General features: G+C 50.2%; 1 protein-coding gene across 1 annotated transcript in view; it reads right to left on the bottom strand.

Annotated features, from left to right (window-relative positions):
* ZDHHC15 (zinc finger, DHHC-type containing 15) overlaps positions 1-13,744 on the bottom strand; it is a gene marked incomplete at its 5' end in the record, with an annotated part of 37,916 nt that extends 24,172 nt beyond the window's left edge. The window contains 2 exons of the mRNA XM_015406983.1: positions 1,288-1,314; positions 13,708-13,744. Of these exons, the coding sequence (XP_015262469.1) occupies positions 1,288-1,314; positions 13,708-13,744 (64 nt within the window). The remainder of the gene's footprint in view (positions 1-1,287; positions 1,315-13,707) is intronic.
* Positions 13,745-13,748: the final 4 nt, after the last annotated feature.

Genomic DNA, 13,748 nt, shown 5'->3' with positions numbered 1-13,748 from the left:
ATATATATATAAGGGTTCTTTAACAAAGATTTCAAAATGTTTGAATTGTTTCATACAATATAATTTTTCTGCTTATGTTCGTAATTCATTCACGGAGTGTCTTTATATTTATACAATCTCCTCCCGTGAGCTCTCATTTTTGATACACAAACTCTAGGTGGTGGCTGGATAGCAACTGATTGCCAGTTGAAAGAGATCAGTTCCCACGGAGGAAATGGCCACTTTGGAAGGTGGCCTCTGTGGAAGTATACACTACTGAAATCCCTCCCCTCCCCTCCTCAAACCCCACCCTCCCACAGCTCCACCCCTAAAATCTCCAGGAATGTCCCAACCTGGAGCTGGCAACCTTACTCATACTGTCTCCCAGCATGCTTTTCTGAAAAGTGAGTTTCTGTTCAGCTGATTTCCCCCCAAGTGTTTATCCAAAGGCTGCGTCTCTGTGGAGCTTCCCCGGGAGCCTGGCTAAGGGTTTCCTGATTAAGACTCAGGCCAAAAGGGGAACAGGCCAAAAGGGGAACTCTGTGAAGTACAAAGTCACAATTTAAACTTGAACATCGGCTGAAAGAGCACTGAGGGGATAAAGGAACCTCTGAAGCCAGAATCAGCAATACCAATTCTACAATGGGGAGTTAAAGTCAACACCCAACTTGACCTTTCCGACTGAAGCTGGCATTCCGCTTCTCGATATTATCTCGATATAACTGTGCCATACAATGGCCTAGCCTGATAAGAGCTCTCTCTTACTAATTGGAATTTGTTCATATTAGTTTACATACACAATAGAGCCACCCATATTTTGGCATTACATTCAGTGTCTTGGTTATTTTTTATTATCCTCTCTCTTTACTGGGCAAAAATACTGGCTCCTCATACAGAGCTGCTACAAAGGATTACTGAGCTAATGAATGAATAGTTTTCAGGTCTTAATGCCTGAAAAATTCCAGAGGGCTATTTGGCTTCAGCCAAAAGTCGCACCTCTTGTGGCAAAACCTGTTGTGAACTTCCGGCTCTCAGAAACATGCCACACTAAATGTATGAGTCTTCAAGATGCCACAAGACCTGTTGCCCTCAAAGAAGGAAAGCAGCACTGGGGAAAATGGCATCCGAATGACGCTGATGAGGAGGAGGACGGTGTTCCTGCCGTCCCTCTTCCTTCCCTTCTCCTCAGCAGCGGCCAGACTGTGGCCACGGCCCTCTCCAGCCTGCCCTTTCCCTCCCCTCTTCCATCCCAGGTTACTCACAATTACGGTCAAGCAGTGATTCACAACGAGAAAACACGACACGTACCTTTTTCGACAGAGCTGATCAGAGTCACTGTAAGAGAAAACAAAGACATGTTCACACAGTAGGTGATATTTGCCGCAGTGGCCACTGTTGGAGAAAAACTCAGACTAAACATGGTTGTGGAGTAAATGAAATCAAACCCAGATCCTGTATAACCCTTGGCCGTCTCACCTGCATCTTAGTCCATTCGTCTGCTTGACAGAAGACCTTGTTCTAGCATGCATTCATTTCTCCACTCCTTCAAAATCTAAGTTTTCCTGAGAGTCCCAATGGCATGGCTGACTGAGAGATAATCCACACCCCACCTGCCCAGAAGGGATGGGCCGGACCCCGACCACGTCTTCCAGGGACAGAGTGGAACTTTCCTGGCCCCTTCCTCTGACCTCCACCAAATGCTACTGGGGGGGGAGCCTCTGCAGCATCAAGGGGGAATCAGTGGAAACTGTCCTTCTAGTCGGTATCTGGCCCAACATCTTTATTTACCAAGACCTTCTTGGAACACCACTTGGACTTCAGCAAATAATCCCGGGAAAACTGGAACCAGCGGCAAGTGCCACGTGCGAAATCGGCCAAAGCTTTCCTCACCCGCTACTAGTACTAACTTACCAAAGCTAATGAAACTCTGTTGTCACCAAATACTGCTGGAGTAAAAGGGCTTAGAGAGAAGAGGTCCTGCAGAGGTCCACAACAAACACACCACACAACAATTTGGGAATAAAAAACAGGCCACAGCCTTTTTTGATTACAGACCAAGGAGCACTGGCAAAGCATGGGGGCGGATCCTGGAAAATCAAGTGACCCGCCTGCCCGCCCGATAACCACGTCCCTCAGCCTGCCTGCCAAGGGAAAAACCTGGGAGTGACAAATACTACTGGTATCACGAGGGTGACTGCCGCTGAGTGGTACCAATTTGACACCTGGGGTGAGCCTGGGCACAGCCCCCGAGATGAGCCTACCCAGGGGTCATTTCGTAGAAAAAGAGATGCAGGCGCTCATTAGCCTAGTTATGAGTTCATTAGCATAACTTATTTGAATGTGTCACACCCCCTGACATCACCGGAAAAGTGTGTCAGAAGGCAACACCCACCGCTCAAGCGCCACTGGACTGTTTTGGATTGCCAGCTATTGGGGAGGGAACGTGCAGATCTGCCCTCACAGAGGAGGGAAAGCTTGTACCTGAATAAAACCTGGTCTTAAAGGTGCCACTGGACTGTTTTGGACCAGGGGGGGCTCTGCAGCTTACCTGGCTGCTTCTTGCTCTAACTGGGAGCAGGGGGTGGGACTTGTTACATGTGCCTGCCCTCAGGGTTCTTTACTGCCGGAGCGCCGCTCCTGTGCGCTCCTGCAGGAAATGACCCCTGAGCCTACCACGTGGTGGCTCAAACCTTAAGGGGGTCCCCGACAAAGGGGGAGGTGGACACGCAGGCCCTGAAAAAGGATCCACCCAGATGCGCAAAACCGTCAGCTGTGATAGCAAGGAACTTAGAAAACCTTTAAACCCAGGGAGGGTGGTTGGGGATCCAATGAAAATCGCACTGCCACACCACACAGCTTAAATTCCCCCAGGCAGGCTCTATGTCATCACTGCATAGAGCCTGCCAAATCCAAGGTGACCAATCAGCTGGCCCCACCTAGCTAGCGTGGAGCCAGCCAATGCGGTCGCCCCAGGTTCCCGCCTTTACTGGCCGTTAGCCTGATGGGGGGGGGGAGAGACCTCCTCCAGCCCTCTTCTGCCCACGCAGCAATTCGGCCTTTTTTCAGGTTAGTCTCGGCCGCTATTGTTTTGCACGCCCAGATTTACACAGAAACCTCACTGCCCAGATCTCTTGTATTCTGTGGACTTTTGAGCCCAGTGGTTAAATGTCCCAAGAAGCAAGCTTATCTGTTGCCTCTCTTTGGGCTCAGTTGAAGAGCCTCTGCATTGCATGTAGAAGGTCTGAGGTTCAATCCCCAGCATCTCCAGTTGACAAATACCAGGTAGTAGGTGGTGGGAAAGATCTCTCCTTGAGACCCTGGAGAGCTGCTGCTAGTCTGGGTATAGAATACTGACACTCTGATGGACAAATTCTCTGATTCAGTATAAGGCAACTTAATGTCTGTTCATGCCTGTATTAGCAGCCTTCTGGGCAGCAGTTCATCAGGAACTTTTCCGGGAAGTTAAAAGGTTTGTTTTTGTTTGGAAGGGGAAGGGCTGTGGCTCAGTGGAAGAGCCCCTGTCCTGCATGTAGACAGTCCCAGGTTCAGTCCCTGGCAGCATCTCTGGTTAAAAAGGACCAGGAAGTAGGTGATGGTGTTAGCCTGATTGCTCTGAGTTATTATCAATATAGAGGAATATGAGATATTATAAAATAGCAATAGGCAATAAGGGAACAAACACCTTTATATACAGGGGTCCTGCTTCTTCCAGAAGCACCAGAAATAGACACGGAGGCTGGTTTCAATATAAAATGATTCCTTTACTGCAAACAATACACAAGCACACAAACACAATTACACAGCTTCTAGGAAATTAGATAGAAAAGGATAGCCACATTCACATGTGCAGGATGTTTAATTGAGGGGCAATACTTTACCAGTCCTCGATGTGATGAAGCAATCCACAGGAAAAACGAGGGAGACTATGGGGTACTAGGGTCATATTCTGAGCCAGCAGAATAGGTGGAGACTCTGGCTGCGCAGACCAGGAGGCTTAAAGGTAGGGTGGGGCTAGAAGTCAGGGGAGAGAGAGAGAGAGACCACATGGCTGGGTTCCCCCTTTTATGAGGGGGGCTTGGGCCAGGCTGGCCACATCCCCTAGTTACATGTCTCTTGGGGGTGGCCTAAGCTGGTCACTAGTCCGTCCCCAAAAACATGCTATTGGAGCAGGGTACAGGGGGAGGGGATTAAGGGTGTGGACAATATTGAGATCTAGTAACTTTGGGCAGAACAGTAGCACCTGAAGGAATTATGACTCATGCAGCCAGAGTCATTGTCATGAAAAAGACTTGATTGCTTCAGCTAGGTGAGAGACTCTGTGGGGGAGGGGAATGCTGCCTGCGTGTGCTGGAAGAAGCTTCTCCTGGCGTTTGGATTCCTTTGTCTCTGGTCTTCTCCCTTGGTTTATAGGGCTACACATGGCTAGGGAACTGGTCCATCTTACAGCCAGCAAGAGGGCAGGTGACTTCCAGGAACCATTAACACAACATCTCACAGGAAGGCTTTCTGCTTCTGGGTGTGTGTGTCTAGCTGGCATCACTTTTGGGTCACCTCACAGTTCAGTCCCTATTTGCACACTGCTTGCACAGTCCAAGGATTTTATTACTTATGAATTATGTCCATAAGGCATTAGAAGAGCTTTGCAGGGCAACAATGGGAAAGACCTCTTCTGCCTGAGACCCTGGAGAGCCCCTGTCAGTCTGAGGAGACAGCACTGACTTCGATGGACCAAGGGTCCAGTTCAGTATAAGGCAGCTTTGTATGTGTGTCCATGAAAGTTTATACGCTACAACCTGTTAGTCTTCAAAGGGCTGCAAGAGACGAGTACGGCTACCTTTCAAGTTTATTGGATGTGCCAGCCACTGGGGACAAACCCACAGGTTGCTCTCCCGAGGGGACGTCCAGGGTTATCCGGACTGCTGTGCTCTCTGCAAAACAGAATTAGGTGCTGTACCCAGAATGTAAAGCATTTAATTTTGAGACAGATTCTTGAGGATCTCTGCATTAGTCTGTATACATGCACGCTCTGTGAGCATGCACACCCACAGACACTCTTAGAGGATAGCAGGATAGGGAAACAATGTTTTGCCAGGTGTGATCAAAAGACAATCAGATATATGAAAAGCCGAGAACCAGCCTGTGAGATCCGGAGCTAAAGCCAAGCATGCGGAGTCCTGAAGGGAACGGCGTGTCCCCAGAGGCTCCGCCACACCGGCTCTTGTGGGCTGATCCTCCATGTGCCTGACACCGCAGGTGAGAAAGGGTCACCGTATACTGGGGGCCTGCTGTCTCAAAAGCAAAATTGCAGGAACTCAATGTGCTCTGCTTTCCCCTGGCCAATGATGACACCCTGCATCTTCCATTTCCAGGCATTTACACAGGAAAGAAGAGGAGGAGGAGGAGGAGGAGACAGAGAGCGGCAGTTTTCAACAGCAGCCAGGCGTCCTCCCAGACTGAATGAGCCAAGCCAGAAGAAATGGCTCCAGCCCGGGAATAAAGTCCTTTTCAGCAGCTTCGTGTGTAACCCTTACAGCTGCAGAGAGAAGTCTGAAGATAGGCAGGGAGATCCTGCCAGAGGCTCAGAAATTGGAAGAAGGTGTATGAGAGGCAGTGCCTCCCTTCATTGCCCACTTCCTTGCCCCGTCTCTGTACCAGCTCATGGGTCCAGCTCTCCGCTTGACTGTTTTAGGCAGCTGTGCCCCTGAAATAACAGTCTGCAACAAAAAAAATATTTGAAAAACATGTAACAGTGTGGTGTAGTGGTTAAGGGCGTCAGATCAGTATCTGGGAGACCCAGGTTCAAATCCTTACTCATGTCATGGAAGGTTGCTGGGTGACCTCAGGCCAGTCCCACTTCGTCAGCCTTCACCTACCAGGCAGGGTTGTCGTGAGGAGGATAAAACGGAAGGGAGGAGGAGGAGGAGGTCAGCTTCTTTGGGTCCCCACTGGGGAAAGAAAGGCGGGATTTAAAGTGAATAAAGGTATACTCAGACTGATCGACTGAAGGTTTCTGTGGCTGAGTCCCTTCCGGTGCACTTTCTGTCACTGTGGAATTCACACTTGACCAGGGATAGCTTGGCACTAAATTACTGGTGGAAAAGGGAGGAGTGATCTTTTTGTTTGTTTGTTTGACATGAGGTGCCTGAGGGAGACGGCAGGGCAGTTTGGGGCTCCTTTGGTCCTCCAGGGAGGCCACAGTCAGGGAGGGGGCTCTTTCGAGGGCAGGCTCCTTTCACGTTCCCTCACTCAGGATCAAGGACAGCGGAAATGCTTTTCTCCAGAGCGGGGGTGGGGGCACAGCAGAGAGGAGCAGCAGGGCACATGCCCCACTTGGCACGGCTGGGCAGGCAGGAGAGAAGAAGAAAGAAGAAGAGGAGGAGGAAGAGGAGGAGGAGATTGGATTTATACCCCATGGCCCTTCATTACCCAAAGGAGTCTCAAGAGCGACTTACAAACTCCTTCCCCTTCCCCCCCCACAACAGACACCCTGTGTAGGTAGGCGGGGCCGAGAGAGCTCTTGACAGAAACGGCTCTTTTTCAAGGACAGCTCTTGTCAGAACTAGGGCTTGCCCAAGGTCATCCAGCCAGGTACAAGTGGAGGAGTGGGGAATCAAACCCGGTTCTCCCAGATTAGAGTCCGCGCCCTTAACCGCTACACCAAGTGTCTCCCAGCCAAAGGCAGCTCCGTCCTCTCTGAGAAGGGATGGCCAGACCTCAGAGTTTGGTTCTTCTAGTTGGACCCTAGGAGGTTTTTTAGTACAGGGAAACAAATGGGCCAAAGTTGTCCATCAGGACGACGTGCTGGAAAATATCTACGTGGACCTCGTTTTCATCAGGCATCTCCAGCATGGTCCTGTGGAAGGGGGAGACCCTGTAGTGGTGGTGGTGGAAAGCGCGCTGAAGTCGCAGCCAACCTCTGGCGACCCCCAGTGGGGTTCTCAAGGCAGGAGACAGTCCGAGGTGGCTTGCCAGGGCCTGCCTCTGCCTAGCAACCCTGGACCTCCTTCGTGGTGGTCTTCTTCCAGCCTGGGCCATCCAAGACTGGGGGGGGAGGGATACTCAATACAAACGGAGTTTTCCATCACTGTCTCCGCAGGTCTGTGCCACCTGCCCATCCCACCCTCTCCTCAGAGCCCTCCGAGCAGAGATGGGCTCCTCCCAGTTTCTGCTGAGAACAACACTGAGGAGGAGACAAAAGGGTGGGCGAGTGGGTGGGGACTGGGACGCCGGCCTCTCTCTCCCTGCCATTCAGAGGGCCCATTTCCTCAGCTGCGGCCAGAGCCCAGCAGAGGAACACTCCAGGGCAGAAACAGAAGTTCAGCCCAGCCTCGCTCCCCCCTCCCCCCAGCACTCCCCATCCAGCGCCAGGCCCCGTCGGTCACGGAAACGCCCATCCTGAGAAAAGACGTGGTCCCGCCCAGCCACAGGCCTTGAGAAAGGGGCCTGCCACGCCTCCAGGAGCCTTTCCTCATCCTTCAGAGGAACTGGCAAGGCAGATGAAATCAGGCAGCGGCACAGCTGTTGACACACGCCCACGGCACGGTGGTTTCATTCTTCTTGCCTGTGGGCTCAGGAGAGAATAACACTACTGTCTTGGCAGGGCAATCCAGTGCATATTTACTTCGCAATAAGTCCACCTGTGCTCAGGGGAACTGACTGCCAAGTATGAGCGCTTCAGATAGACTGCAAACTTTCAGGCAACACAGACTCAAAGGCAATCTGTTGCACTAAGAACAGGGAGGCTTGAAATCAAATCACTGGCTGCCCTTTGGTCACTCACTCACTGCCTTATCTATCCCGTGGGTTACCCTGAGCTACTCAGGATCAAGGACAGCGGAAATGCTTTTCTCCAGAGCAGGGGGCGGAGGGGGCACAGCAGAGAGGAGCAGCAGGGCACATGCCCCACTTGGCACCATAAAGCACCATAAAAACAAATTAAATACATGTTTCTGGTCGAATCTGCATTTGTCTTTCCCACCGGTGTCCCAGCCTTCTGACACCGTCTTTAAAAAGCTGTCTACATTTGGTGTCGTTTTCACACCTCAACAGTGCTAGCACACTTTTGCACATCAGCATATGTTTATTGCCCTTCTGTGGCAGCTCCACCGTCATTGCACCTCTGCACTGCTTTAAAAGAATCTTCTCCAAACAACATTCAAACAAGCATAGAGAAAGACAGCGTCACAGCAGCACGAAACTGATTAAAAATGCAAGTGCAGATTTGACCAATATCTCCTTCTTCCCTCTTCCTCCACGGATCCCAGTTCTTCTTCTCAACCGTGTGGTTGGCAGACAGTGACCAAGAGATTCCAGCCTGAGCCGGGATTTGAACCCAGGTGTCCCAGACCAGGCCCAGTCCTCCGCCTACTGCCCCAGTTGCTAAAAAGAGCCATTTAATGGACTGCTCCCTGCCATGCAGCTGTTCAAGACATAGAACCTTTTCCGAGGGCAAAAAATAGGTGGGTGGCAACACAGGAGGGGAGTTGGGGCTTGCTGTGCTCCTCTCCCATTATGTGAATCAAGAGCCGTCCTACAGAGTAGAAATAAGGGGGGGGGGGAATCCAAGATATAAAAGAGTTCTTCTGAATAATAACAATAAATGATTCAATTTAATCCTGGAAGACACATGACACATCAGACTCCATGCGTTACGATCAGTATTCTTTGGTCTGTCGTAATAAGCATTACAGTGAGACGTTAGCCTCTGAAGATTTTTGAAACAGATGGTTTATACCGTCTATTATATTGCTAGTTTTGTAAACTAGCAAGGACGGTTTAAAAAGGAGCCACATGCATTATCTGGAATCCAACAGGTGACTTTATACAACTATATATATTACAGCCATCCTGGAGTGTGAAGTCAAATGGGCCTTACTAACAACAAAGCTAGAGGAGATGACGGTATCCCAGCTGAGCTATTCAGAGTCTTAAAGATGATGCTGTTAAAGTGCTGCGCTCCATATGCCAGCAGATTTGGAAAACGCAATAGTGGCCACAGGATGGGAAAAGGTCAGTTTACATTCCAATCCCAAAGAAGGGCAATGCCAAGGAACGTTCAAGCTATCATACAATTGCACTAATTTCACACACTAGCAAGGTCATGATCAAGATCCTATGAGCTAGGCTTCAGCAGTACGTGGATAGAGAACTGCCAGAAGTACAAGCCGGATTTCAGATAGAGGAACGAGAGATCAAAGTGCCAACATTGGCTGGATTATGAAGAAAGCAAGGGAGTACCAGAAAAAGTCTACTTCTGCTTTGATTGTGTGGACCGCAACAAATTGTGACAAGTCTTTAAAGAGATGGGAGTACCAGACCACCTCCCATGTCTCCTGAAAAACCTGTATAAGGGGTCAAGAAGTGACAGTTAGAACCGGACATGGAACAACTGATTGGTTTAGCATAGGAAAAAGAGTACGACAAAGATGTATATTCTCACCCTGCTTATTTAATTTATATGCAGAGCACATAATGCGAAATGCCAGCCTGGATGAGTCACAAACCGGAATTAAGATTGCTGGGAAAAACATCAACAACCTCAGATATGCAGACGATACCACTCTAAAGGCAGAAAGTGAAGAGGACCTCAAGAGCCTCTTGCTCAGGGTGAAAGAGGAGAGCACAAAAGTTGGCTTGAAACTCAACATCCAAAAAACTAAGATCATGGCATCTGGCCCCATCACTCTTTGGCAAATAGAAGGGGAAGTCATGGAAGCAGTGACAGACTTCACGTTCCTGGGATCCAAGATCACTGCAGACGGGGACTGCAGCCATGAAATTAAAAGACGCCTGCTCCTTGGGAGGAAAGCGATGGCAAACCTAGACAGCATAATAAAAAGTAGAGACATCACCCTGCCAACAAAAATCTGCATGGTCAAAGCAATGGTATTCCGAGTAGTGATGTATGGCTGCGAGAGTTGGACCATAAGGAAGGCCGAGTGCTGAAGAATTGATGCTTTTGAATTATGGTGCTGGAGAAGACTCTTGATAGTCCCTTGCACTGCAAGGAGATTAAATCAGTCAGTCCTAAAAGAAATCAACCCGGACTGTTCCCTGGAACTGAAGCTCAAATACTTTGGCCACCAAATGAGAAGGGAGCACTCACTGGAGAAGACCCTGGTGCTGGTTAAAGTTGAAGGTCAAAGAAGAAGGGGACGGCAAAGGATGAGATGGTTAGGCAGTGTTACCAATGCAACAAACATGAAATTAAGCGAACTCCGGAGGATGGCAGAAGACAGGAGGGCCTGGTGTGATGTGGCCCACGGGGTCGTGAAGAGTCGGGCTCCACTGTGCGACTTAACAACAATAACATTAAATTGCAAGTTCTGAAAGTTGGGAAGAACTGCTCAAAGGAGCCGCAGCCCTTATTTGGAATCCAACAGGTTTAGCACAATTACATTATATTGCAAGCTGTGAACCTGGGAAAGGACTACTTAAAAGGGTTGCATGCATCATTTGGAATCCAACACACATGTATTATTTACAGCAAATCTAGAGACTATAGTCCAGGCATTTTGCTTTCCATAAAATATAAATAATTTGGCAGAAACTTTCTATATGATTTAGATACTTTGTATGGGATATTTATCTATATATCTAATAGCCAAGGTCCCCTCTGCGTGTGGATACTTATTTCCGTGGATCTGGGTCACATGGAGGGTAAACAGATCTTCCAGCAAACTTGGGGCAGTCCCCATGTATGCAGGAAAATCTAAAATGTTTTAAAAAGCATGCGGGGATACCCAAAGGTAAAACTGCTTACTCTGCGCAAGCACAGAGAATGGACTTACTAAGGTATGGGAAAAGCCACTGGAGCCACAAGGGAAAGCCACTGGAGCCGCAAGGGAAATAGCTGTGCGCCTCGCTGCTGGAACAGCCCCCGCCAGGACCGCCAGCTACAAAGACTATCATAGGTCAAATATGTGATGCCGTCTTTCTCTATGCTTGTTTGAATGTTGTTCGGAGAAGATTCTTTTAAAGCAGTGTGGAGGTGCAATGACAGTGGAGCCGCCCTGAAAGGACGATAAACATATGTGGATGTGCAAAAGTATGCTAGCACTCTTGAGGTGTGAAAACAACACCAAATGTAGACAGCTTTTTTGAAGATGGAGTCAAAAGGCTGGGACACCGGTGGGAAAGACAAATGCAGATTCAGCCTATAGCTTCAGCCAGCAGGTTTGTGCACTGAACTGATGAGTTAAGGCAGCTGGCGGCAACCCCAGGGGGAGGGCAGCAGGTCGGCCAAAGGAGCCAAAGGGGCGGCAGGGCCTCTCTGGGAGCCAGCCTGCCTCCCCTCTGCTGCTGCTGCCCAAACTGGCCCTGTGGCTGGGCATCAGTTGAGGCGTGAGGAGGCGAAGCCTGCTGCCCCCCTCCCTCCTGCAGCCAGATTGGGGATGTTTGCTGTCCTGCAGCTGCAAAAGGAGAGAAACAGAAAGAAGTGGGGTTCTGTGAGAGGGGGGAGAGAGACAGAGAAAGAATAGGGAACTGTCTGTTGGGAGGAGAGAAAGAAAAGAATGGGAGATTGTCGGAGGGAGGGGGAGAGAAAAAGAAAGAGGAAGGGGAGATTGGGGAGTAGAGAAATAGTGGAGAGAAAGAGAGGGGCAGACTGAGAGGGGGTGGAGGGAAAAGGACATTGAGTAGGGCTGGGGTAAGAGGGGGGGAGACATAAGAGGGGTGAGAGGGGAAAGGAGGTAAGAAAGGATTGCTAGAGAATGGGGTAGGGGGTAGAGCTGATACAGAAGGGGTGAGAGGAGAAGGGGATGTGAGGGAAGATTAGTAGTTAAGGGGTGTGTGCAGAAAGAAAGAGGAGGGTACTTTGACAATAAAGGGGGGAGGGGGGAAAGGTAGGGGAATGCCCCCTCCCCACAAGTCCCCCGCCAGGTGAAAATGTGCCTGCAAGGAAGACTATGGTAGGGCCACAACACATTATGCAACATTTTGTTGCGGGTCCCCTCTTGTTATGTTCTATTTATGGAGTATTGATTTATGTGTTATGTTGTGTTTATAGGTCATTTATATATCATTATATTAATACATTATTATATCATTAGATTTAGTCATTATGGGTTATTAGTCATTCACATGGACTCCTTTATATTTTGGATCTTGTAGATCCACTCTGCAGATCTTGTAGATCCACTTGTAGAGTTCACTCTGACTAGTTCTGTTCTTCCAAGGGAGCTTCCCTTTATTCACTCACTGAAGAAGGCAGGAGGGCCTTGGAAGCCAGACCACCAGACCAGCTTCCATCCAATTCCCTCCAAAGCTGCCCCCCCCACATCCAAATGCAAATCACACCAGTTCTCTCTGAATCTAACATGATCATTACTATTTTGTTCCAGTTCATCTATCGAATTATTACAAAGCAATTTCAAATGAAGCCCACAAACAGAGACCACAGCCACCCATTTGCAATCTTTTAAATCAATCTAAAACTGTGATTTAATTTTCCCAGCACTTTCTAAGCAACCAAACTGGGATCAGTCCTAACGTGAGAAAGCATGCATGCCTTAACTGGAAAACAAGAGCTCAACAAGTAAAACTTTGGTCTTTAGCAGATCCTTCGTTATCATTGCCTCATTCTCTTGGCTCATGTTAGGCCTCATTGCATCCGCCCCACCCACAATTTTCTCCCTCCCAGCCATGCAACGCAGTCAGGACAAGATCCGGAAGGTGGGGAAATCCCAGACAGGGATGAGATGTGGAAGCCTTTGCCGAGGCCCAGGGGAAACCACCAAGCAGCCAGCTGACTTTTGAGCTTCACCCAGCTTGGCGTTACTTATGACAGAAGGGAAGAGGAAGGAAGACTTCTGTGACGCTGGAAATCCTGCCCTCCCAAATCCTCTCGGCTGCCCCCACTTCCCTCGGCCAAATGTGCCTGTCCCAGGGGTAAAAAGGCAGCCGTGGTGTTGTGGTTAAGGGTGCCCAGCTGGGAGGTCCCTGGCTCGGAGCCCCACTCGGCCACGGAATTGGCTGGGTGGCCTTGGGCCTCTCCCTCCCTGCCAGTGCCATCTCCCTTCCAGGGTGAGGGTGAAACCCTGGGGGGGGGGAGGACAGGATTTATTTTTTTATTTTAAAAAAACGGAACAAGGCAGCCGAGAGTGGGCGCAGGTGGGCTGCTGCCGACCTGATAGGCCGAAGGGCTCAGGACCCCACTTGGGCAGGCAGGGGTTTCACTGGAGGTGACCGGGGCAGATGAACCACGAAGCAGACTAAGCAGGTGCTTAGGGCACCGGGGCCAAAGGGGGCACCACAAAGTTGGGGGAAAGGGTGAAAAGCTTCGTTTGTACAGTCTGTTGTGCTATCCTATGAATAAATGTTTGTATGGCTGCAACCGGCATTGTCTATCTGGTCAGACAGGTCAGCCACTAAAATGGACTTGGGGTCAGTGTGGAAAGGCGGGGGGGGGGGCGCCAAGACGGGTCAGTGCTGAGGGCACTCACTCCGCCCCTGGAGATGACCGTGGGCCGCTCTCCGCCCCCTCCTCCCCCGTCTCTCTGAGCCTGGCCTCCCTCGCAGGGCTGTCGTGACCTTAGCCTCCGGGGGGGGGGTGCCCCCGCCAGGCGAGAGGCTGAGTCGGATCCCCACGGGCCTCGCGCAAGGAAGACAGGCGCCCGGCGGGAACCGTGGCCCCGGAAAGCTGCCGCCGCCGCCGCCGCCCTGGCAGGAAGGGTCTACTCGGGAGTCGGCCCTTGCAGCCCCCTCCCCCCCCCCTCGCCGCCGCCTTACCCAGGCAGAGCTCGACGACGTAGGCGTAGTAGGACCAGAGC

Source organism: Gekko japonicus, unplaced genomic scaffold (genome assembly GCF_001447785.1).
Source record: "Gekko japonicus isolate JY-2015 unplaced genomic scaffold, Gekko_japonicus_V1.1 scaffold1713, whole genome shotgun sequence".
Classification (NCBI taxonomy): Eukaryota; Metazoa; Chordata; class Lepidosauria; order Squamata; family Gekkonidae; genus Gekko; species Gekko japonicus.
Note: the sequence above shows the minus strand (reverse complement) of the source record. Positions and strands in the feature narration are given on the sequence as shown.